Raw genomic sequence first — 9,794 nt, 5'->3', positions numbered from 1 at the left:
TAAGATGTCAGGAATGCAGAAGCAGTTATAAAGCACACAATGGTGGACAGAGAAATGTTAATTGTCTGCCTCACAACTGTCTAATGCAGTGGTGTCCAAACCTTTTTCAAAGAGGGCCAGATTTGATGAAGTGAAGGGCCGTGGGGGCCGACTAAGGGGCCAACCAAAGTTGTTGACCTTCTTTTTTAGGAGTGAAGTTGTTTTAGGAAGTTTTTTTTAGGATTGAAGTAGACTGCCACAGGGGCCAGATTAAACTGACCGGCAGGCCGGATTAGGCCCCCCGAAACGGATTTTGGGCATGCCTGGTCTAATGCCTCCCACTTCCCTGAGCCAATGATGTTCAGTGTTTAAAAGAGCCTTTGTGAGATTCTGCCCGCTTCCCAACATGAAGCCTGCCCCCATCATAAAGCCTGTCTGCGTCCATGTTACCAGGTGCTTTCAACACGTTTTGGATTTTCATAGGCCCCCAGCTTGCACAGCTGTATGGGAGATGTAGTCCAAACCATCTAGAGGAGGCAGGCGCCTCACACGTCACCCCCAGCATCTCAAGGTAGACTTGGTAGGGACCACTGTCTGCAGTCTTGGGAAGCTAGTCCAAACCATCTAGAGGAGGCCTCTGCTGACCGCCCGCTTTCCGAACCTAAATGCATATTTAAAGTGCCTGGAGTTTCGGAGGGGATTCATCTTTTAAAAAGCAGCCTGTCCCTCCCTCCCCTGAGCAAGAAACTTCACCTTTGCTTGAGAGAAAGGAATGTAAAAACTCAAAGCCGTGGCTCTGCAAGCGCTTGGCCTGCAAAAGCAAAGCAAAGCTGGGAAATGCCCAAAGACCGCAACGCAAAGGATGAAGAGCTTTCCCGGCTGCCCGCTTCCTTCTCCCTAAACCTCCCTTCGGAATCACCCTGCGCTGCCTGCTGCAAAGTCCCGTCGACTTATTGCCCAAATAGGCAGCAGCGGGCGACTTCCGAGGCGCCGGGCGGCGAGGATGCGCGCCCCGAGCAGCGCGCCCTTCCCACGAACCGAATCCCCGCGTCTCGCCGCCCGCCCTGATTGGCGGCTGCCCACGGCCTTGGGCCAATGAGCGCGCAGCGGCGGAGCGTCTCGCCCGTGACCGTGGTTGGCTTCGAAAGGAGCCGAGTCACGGGCGGAGGCGGAGCAGGAGGCGCTGGAGGCGCGGAGCCGCCCTCCGACCCGCGACTCGCTCTGGCCGCCATGGCTTCCTACTTCGAGGAGCACGACTGCGAGCCGGGCTCCAGGCCCCCGGAGGAGCCGCATCGCCAGGCCCTGCTGGAACTGGCCAGGTGGGTGTCCCTGGGAGCGGAGCGGGGCAGAGCCCTCCACCTCTGGCTGCTTGGGGGACTGGGGGGGGGAGTTGTGTTCCGGGTGACTCCCTCCCTACCGGGGCAGAGCCTAAAGACATCCTCGGGACATGCCTAGGGGGGTCACTCCCACTTACAGGTAGACTGCCCCTGAACCTGAGGCTCCCTCTCGCCATCACTACTAGTAGTCCCGTTCTCACATCTTCCCTGCGGTTCTGCTTCTTGGCCTTGGCAAGGTTTTCAGAGTCTGTTGCGTTGTTGCTTCTATATTACATTGTGTGGTTGGCGTTCAGGGTCCTCGCCCCGAGGAACCTACAGTCTAAAACTCAACACAGGAGAAACGGGAAGGGGAGGGTCTGAGCTGGGCGGTGGAGCATCTGCTTTGCATGCTTAGGGCCTCACACGTCACCCCCAGCATCTCAAGGTAGGCTTGGTAGGGACCACTGTCTGCAGTCTTGGGAAGCTACTGCCAGTCAGTGAAGATAGCAATGAAAGAGCCGGGCCAATGATCTGGCTTGGAATAAGGCAGCTTCCTGTGTCCTTGTGTTGAAAACGTGTTAAACATGGAAACAATAAGGTTTTGTTTCAGTTTCATATGCTTAGGCTTAGTTCACAGGGCAACTAAGGAGCACAGCAAAGACATCCCACAAAAAGGGGGATTGGAGGGAGGAATGAGCAGGATAAAAATCATACTGTATTTTCTTACCTCTTAGGATCTTTTTGGACCACCACGGCCAATGTAACGCCAATTAAAAAGGGATCCAAGGGAGGATCCTGGAAATTATGGGCTGGTTAGCTTAACGCAGTGGTTCTCAAAGGGTGTGGGAGCAGAGGATGGCAAGTGTGGGGGGAAGTGTGTCTAGGGCAATCAAAGAAACATTTAAACATGTTGGTATAGTACTGTATTATATGGTATAGTATATATTAAAAAATGATTTGCAGAATATTGATATATTTTCAAACTGAGAGCAAGAGCATCAAGTGATACTGTGGACAATCCTAGTTGTGTTTTCCAATGTATTTATCATGTTTTTAAAATGGTGTGGCAGTGTATCATGGCAGCTTTGAGCAGTTCATCTTTCGTTTCCCATTCCAGCAGGATTTTGTACATTTTTAAAATTAGTTTTTCATAATTCTCCATTAAACCCCTTTTAAAGTCAGAACTTTGTTCAGCAGATCCCTCCCGTTTATCATTTTTGTACATCTCAATTGGAACCAGTCTATTATCCATTCCTTAATGTCCTCTCTTTTTTTGAGCATTACTCCTGCTTCACCAATCTCTAATATGTCTCTGTAGGTGCCCCATTTCTTTTTCATATTCATTTTCTTCATGGAACTTGCCTCAGTGGGCTAGAGCAGGGGTCACCAACCTAAGGCCCATGGGCCGGAAGTGGCCCGCGGAGGTTGTTTGACCGGCCGAGCCACCCCAAACTAAGCTGCCATGCGCTGCGCTAAACTGGCGCAGCACAGGGACTCCCTTCTGCGGTGCCAGAAATTGTGTCTGCACAGACGCCGAAAATCGCAGGGACGTGTGCTCACACACGCATGTGATCCTGCCCATGGAGGGATCTCCGCGGGACCGATCCAGCCAAGGCAAGATAAACCTTGCCGACCCCGGGCTAGAGCCATAGTGGGGTATTCCTTTCAAACAGGTTATTATACCTCATCCATACTGTACAGAGGCTTCTTATAATGTGGTTTGAAGAATCCTTTACGTACTCTTACTTTATCATCCCATAGATATGCATGCCAACCATATTGTCTTTCAAATCCTTCTAAATCCAATAATTCAACATCTTCCAGAGCTATCCATTCTGTTAACCAGCATAGACATGCTACCTCATAATACAATCCAAGATCTGGTACAGGTAGTAAGAATCCGCCTCTGTCTTATATATCTGTTAAAATTTTGTACTTAACTCTTGCCTTCTTCCGCTGCCAAATGAATCTTGATATGTCTCTGCCACTGTTTAAAACAGGCATAGGCAACCTTGGCTTTCCAGATGTTTTGGAACTACAACTCCCATGATCCCTAGCTAAAAGGGCCAGTGGTTAGGGATCATGGGAGTTGTAGTTCCAAAACATCTGGAGAGCCAAGGTTGCCTATGCCTGGTTTAAAACAACTTAAATTGCTTATTACTGGTATTGTTTTTAAAAGAAATAGCATCTTAGGCAGGACTTTTTTTTCAGGAAAAAGAGTTGCTGCAACATGTTGACCTTTTTTTAGGGGGAGCACCCAGTTGTTGAGGGGTGGTGGTGATTTTTCTTCTTTGCCCACTCACCCCACCGCTGGGGCCAAAAGTTATAAACTGCCACCAGGGAATGGCACTGCAACACTACAGAGGTGCTGAAACACAATAAAGAGGTGAGTTATGGCTGGAAAAAAAGCCCTGGTCTTAGGTAAGATTTTCATTTTGATGGCTGATATTCTCATAGCTGCCAAGTTCTCCCTTTTTTTAAGGGAAATTCCATTATGCTGAATAGGCTTCCTCGCGAGAAAAGGGAAAACTTGGCAGCTATGGATATTCTTCTTGATAAGGAAAGTCAAATCTTCCTCCACTTTTCCAAGTCCTTTTTTTTTTTTTACTTCTTTCCACACTATCATACAATTATCCATGCAGATCTCAATCACTTCTGGAATGGACTCCCTTTTTGTATTCCAGAAATTCAGGTTCTAAACGTAGTCCAATTAAAGTCCATCCAAAACACACTGTTTATGATCCTCACTTTGTTTTTTGGGGGAAGCTGCTGCTACTGGATCAGCTTATGAGGCTTCCTTCAGCGGAGAAGGTATGGCTTCCTGTGCTTTGCTTCCACCCAGGTCGACCTCAAGCAGTGCTCTCCAGCTCTGCAAAGGTCATGGGGGAGCTGTAATTCATGCTGTGAGGGTGCAAGGCAATCCGGTACTCTAGTGCTTTATTGTGAGGTGCAGGGCCCACACTTTCCTCCATACGCTCCATGACAGCCCAATCTCACTCGCAGCAAGCACAACGAGCAGCCGAGGTCCTTCACGGCAACTCAGAAGTCTGAGGAAAATATTTCCCTCCCCTTCTAGAGTAAAACAACAACCCCACCTCTTCTTTCTCTGCTGCTCGCAGTGAGTGAAGCAGAGAAGATCCCCCGGGTTCAAATGAGCACCTTGTTTTGGAAATTGGGTCACAATTAAAATTTGAATAAACGTATGCAAAGGTTAATATCAAATATCTTTTTTATCAAAGATAAACTGATCTAAATAAAAGCACAAACCAAATGAAGGAAAAAAAGGAAAACTTTCAATTTTTTTGTCTCTCAGCTGGAGGCCTATATAGAAAACTCTTCAAAACATCCATTCCAAAATAAAGGTAAAGGTAAAGGGCCCCCTGACCATCAGGTCCAGTCGTGTCCAACTCTGGGGTTGCGGCGCTCATCTCGCTCTATAGGCCGAGGGAGCCAGCGTTTGTCCGCAGACAGCTTCCGGGTCATGTGGCCAGCATGACAAAGCTGCTTCTGGCGAACCAGAGCAGCGCACGGAAACACTGTTTACCTTCCCACCGGAGCGGTTCCTATTTATCTACTTGCACTTTGATGTGCTTTCGAACTGCTAGGTGGGCAGGAGCTGGGACCGAGCAATAGGAGCTCACCCCGTTGCAGGGTTTCGAACCGCTGACCTTCTGATCAGCAAGCCCTAGACTCTGTGGTTTAACCCACAGCGCCTAGCACCCAACAATTCTGCTTTCTATAAACCAATATTTTCTTCAGTCCTCAAACCCGGATATTATGAGTTCCTTTTCTTTTTTCACTCAAAAAGTATGTAAGGAGTTTCCAATCTTTAGTAATTTGGAATTTGGATCACGAGCTCTAGGACAAGGAAGCTTTTTCTCCATCATATGCAGGTCCCTCTTCAATGGCCTGGAGATTGATGTGGGCTTCTTGGAGAGTGAAGACTGGGACCACCGGCTCCCCCCACCAGCTGCCAAGCAAGCTATAGAGAGCCTTCCTTCAGTGCCTGTTACCCCGCAGCAAGCAGGTAACAGTTTAGATTTCAATCTGGGCCTTGTATATCTCATCTGTGGTTAGAAGACAGTCTAGGTCAGCCTTCTCTAGGTGTTTTGGACTACAACTCCCATCAGCCCCAGCCGGCTCAGTCATTTAAAGAAAGTAACAAGAATTTGAGTGTCTATGTCTCCAAGACCTCTCAGTCTTTGAAAGCATCCAACCCAATTTCTGCGGAAGAGATGGGCCAGATGAGTCATGTGGGAGTCACAAAAGTGGCCTGGGGAACTGGAGGAAAGTTGCAAGATGTAGGTTGACCTCCACCTGCAATGGTAGCAGCTATGCTCCCACTTCCAAGCTCAGCAGCAAGCAATAAGGTGCATCTCTCTCCTTGCCTGCCTGCCGGTTTTCCTGCCCCTGCTGAGCACCTACTGCTCTTCTTCCTTGCCTTCCTGTTTGTATACTCGAGGTTTGCTTTTTGGTCATGACAAGTTCAAAAGGTCACCTTTAAAAAGTTTTGTTTATTACATCTATATCCCACCTTTCCTCTAAGGAGCTGAAGGTGGGATATACAGTACTCTTCCCCTCTCCATATTATCTTCACAACAACCTTGTGAGGTACATTGGGCTGAGTCACTCAGGGAGCTTCATTGGGTGAGTGGCAATTTGAACCCTGGTCTCCCTGGTCCTAGTCTAGCACTCTAACCACTACATCACAAGGGCTCTCTGCAGTGTTTTCCACCAGCTCTGGTGCAGAATTATTATTGTTAGCAGGGCCTTTTCTGATTGGTGACAATTCCAGGAAGAATCTGGCACAAAATGTCACGACTCTCTTGTGTGAGGATAAAACACTTGGATCTGTCAAAGGCTTTGGCATCTAGAGGGTGGAGTATTTGTGCTCGGCATGGTTACCCAGCTTTTCCATCATGTATACTCCACTCCTTGCACTTGAAGTAGGAATAATCCACTAATAATCTTATAGTAGAAAAATCCAGTTAGAATAAAATGCTTGTAAATATGGGATTGGCAGGATTTCTGAGCTTTGCAAAGGTGTACCATGCTGTGTTGCAGTAGAGTAGAGCCAACTTGGTGGAACTGTTATTTTGCCTTTTCCTTTCTCCAACCACTTGTGGGGGTTAGACAAAGGGCTGAAGTGTCCGGTGTGCCTGCTGGAGTTTGAGGAGGAAGAGGTGGTCAGGAAGATGCCCTGCGAGCATATCTTCCACAAAGGCTGTATTCTTCCCTGGCTTGGAAAGGTGAAGTATTGGAACAGGGACATTCCCTTATTGGTACCTGGGGTGGTTCCCCCCCCCATTTCCCTTTTCTCAAGAGGCTGCTGCTAACTCCAATCTCCTTGCACAGACCAACTCCTGTCCTCTCTGCCGTCATGAGCTGCCCACTGACGATGAACAATATGAAGAATACAAGAAGGACAAGGTGAGTGTGGATCCCTGTGGGCAGGTGCAGGGCTTAGGTGTACACCTTTTGGTCTGAGGTGCTGCATTCTCTTGTGGACAACCACCTGGGGGCCACATGTCAGTCGCGAATAGAGCCAGGGGCATTCATATTTACCTTTATTTTCCAAGGTGCGGCGGCAACAGCAGGCACATCGGCTGGAGTATCTGCATGGTGCCATGTACACGTGAGAAAGGCATGTCCTTTGCCCCTCCTTCCTACTTGCGTTCTTCCAGCTCAAGGCTGACAACCACAATCTCCCACAATTGCCAGGGAGCAGGGTGTCCCCAGGGCCAAGAAAGGCAGCAGCCCTCCTTCCTTCCCCACTTCCGAAAGCTTGTTGCACATCCATAATAAATGTTGGGCTTCATTAAGTAACTTCTCTTGCTGTAGTTTCCCTCACTGCACAAGTATGTGATCATGTGGAGGGCATCGCAAAGCAGGCCTGGGGGAAAGCATTGTGGCCCCAGAACCTGCAGCATTTGTGGGGAGGTGGCCAAGAGCTGAAGGCAGAACAGCTCAAAATGCAAGGCAGCCAATAAATCAAGAGAATTCCCCTTAACCCTTTTTTCCTCATCTGGCCCCCTCTCCTCCAGTTTATTTACCTGCCTCTTCTCCTGATTTGGTTCCTGCCATTTCCTGTGGCAAGATTTGGGCTTTTACAATACCTGGGAAGTGGGGTGGGAGGGAAGAGACATTCCTCCATCTTATGGGCCAATATTGGCTTGCCAGGCTTCTTCATAGGGCCTACCAGGTTGTTTTGCAGGCAACTCAAGTTCTTTCAGAGTGGGAAGCAGTATATAGATATGTGAGCTAGTTGACACTGTGTACTTTGATTTTCAGAAAGCTTTCAACAAGGTACCTCACCAAAGAGGTCTGTGTTAAGCTTTGCCGTAATGGAATAAGAGGTTCTCTTGTAGATCAGGATTTGGTTAAATAACAGGAAGTAGAGAGTACAGTCATACCTCGGTATAAGTACGCCTCGGTTTGAGTATTTTCAGTTTAAGTACTCCGCGGACCTGTCTGGAACGGATTAATCCACTTTCCATTACTTTCAACGGGAAAGTTCGCTTCAGGTTAAGTACACTTCAGGTTAAGTACAGACTTCCAGAACCAATTGTGTTTGTAAACCGAGGTACCACTGTAGAAATAAATGGGCAGTTCTTTGAATGGAGGGGTGTAGAAAGTGGAGTGCCCCCCCCAAGGTATTTGACCTTGCACTTTTTAACTTGTTCATGAAAGATGTAGAGTTAGGGGTGAGCAGTTGAGCAATGAGATGGCAAAGTTTGCTAGCAATACAAAATTGTTGAGTGTGGTGTGTGTTTTTAAGTGTGAAAACCTCGACCCCTCCCAATTGAGCAAATGCCCCCCCCCATGGCAAACACAGTTCAATCTAAACAAGTGCAGAAGCAATGTATGTCAAGAAGAAAAATCTTAATTTCATATATATACACTCATGGGGTCTGAACTGGAGGTGACTGGCCATGAATGAGACCCTGGCATAGTGAAGTTTGTGACCCAGTGTGTGGGAGCCATGAAAAATTGAAATCCCATGCTGGGTTTCATTAGGAAAGGAGTTGAAAATAAAACTGCTGGGATCATAATGCTGTTACGCAAATCTCTTCTGCGACATTTGGAATACTTTATGCAGTTCCAGTCACCTCACCTAGGATACTGCAGAGCTGGAAATATCAGAAAAGGGTAACCCAAATGATCAAGGGGATGGAGCAGCTCCCCTGTGAGGGAAGGTTGTAGCATTAGGGACCCTTTAGTTTATAGAGAAAAGGTGAGCAAGAGGTGACATGAAAGTTGTTTGTAAAATTAGGCATGGCAGGGAGAAAGTGGATAACGTTTTTCCTCATAACATGATTATTTGTGCGCAGGTCCTTGAGGGTTTCTTATAGGCAGCAGGGTGCCCACTGTGAGAACAGAATGCTGGACTAGATTATTCCTGATCCAGCAATCTCTTCTTAAGCAACATGACAGGCACTTCATTGCTGGTTGTTTGGCAAGCACCGTCTTGACAAGTGTCAGTATGATGTCATTAATACAGATGACTGACAAGTGAGTAGTGTCAAAGTGAGAGGGAGATCTGGTCTGCCAGAGCCTAAAAGTTACCCACCCTTCATTATATCATGCAAAATCCCCACAGCTTGCATGAGTCCTGTGCATGGCTTGCTAGATGAAAGGCTAGTATCTTCAGCCATGGCCATGTTGGAAAACCACTGGGAACTACTCACAAGTGGTGGCTCTCTTTCAGAACCTTCTTGGCCAATGGTAAAGGATGATGGGCGTTCTAGTCCAGCAATATCTGGAGGGTCACTGGTCCTCTGCCCCGCCTCCTGCACTTTAGAGGGCTCTGTGGCTAAGAAATACAGGTGTGTGCTCTCATCTTCTGTGAAGCAGCCCTCAGGTGCTATGTTTGTACAAATGCTGGCTGCTATTACCAAGTCTCTGTTTTTGTGTGTAGAGAGACAGCAGACTGGACCTTCATTTTGGCGAGCAAACTCTGGAAATACACACGACCAATAAACCCAGCTAAAGAAAAGGCTTTGGCATGTGTGATCTTGGTCTCTGTAAGTTGGGGTGGCAAATATGCAGGACAGCCTTCTTTGGCCCAAGGTCTGCAATGGCAAGGCGACAAATGGGGCCAACAAATAGGCAGGGTAATGGCTGCTGCTGGGTGGAGACTAATCCCAAAGACAGCAGACGGAGCAGAAAACTACTGCAACAGTATCCAAATAAAGACCTACACAAAACTCTGGCACCCTCCCCTTCTGCCTAGAGAGTGTGATGTCAGAGCAGCTAGAAGCTGCAGTCCCCTATCGTGTTTCTCCGGAAATAAGACACCGTCTTACATTTATTTTTCCTCAAAAAAACACACTATGGCTTATTTTCAGGGGATGTCTTATTTTTTCCCTCCTCCTCCTGCCGTGGGCGGCATTGCTTCTGCGCCTATCACTATGTCTTATTTTTGGGGTATGGCTTATATTCCTTGAATGCTTAAAAATCCTGCTATGGCTTATTTTATGGCTACGTCTTATTTTTTGG

The 9,794-nt window shown here is 47.7% G+C and overlaps 1 protein-coding gene across 1 annotated transcript; it reads left to right on the top strand.

Annotated features, from left to right (window-relative positions):
• Positions 1 to 1,137: 1,137 nt before the first annotated feature.
• Positions 1,138 to 7,125, top strand: RNF181 (ring finger protein 181). The gene is made up of 5 exons (XM_035117913.2): positions 1,138 to 1,298; positions 5,189 to 5,322; positions 6,429 to 6,544; positions 6,651 to 6,725; positions 6,875 to 7,125. Exons 1-5 carry the CDS (start codon positions 1,210 to 1,212, stop codon positions 6,932 to 6,934), a joined length of 474 nt encoding a protein of 157 aa, XP_034973804.1. The 5' UTR covers positions 1,138 to 1,209; the 3' UTR covers positions 6,935 to 7,125.
• The last annotated feature ends 2,669 nt before the right edge of the window (positions 7,126 to 9,794 follow it).

Source organism: Zootoca vivipara, chromosome 6, assembly GCF_963506605.1.
Source record: "Zootoca vivipara chromosome 6, rZooViv1.1, whole genome shotgun sequence".
NCBI classification, from domain to species: Eukaryota; Metazoa; Chordata; class Lepidosauria; order Squamata; family Lacertidae; genus Zootoca; species Zootoca vivipara.
The sequence above is the reverse complement of the archived record's forward strand: the minus strand, read 5'-3'. Positions and strand labels throughout refer to the sequence as shown.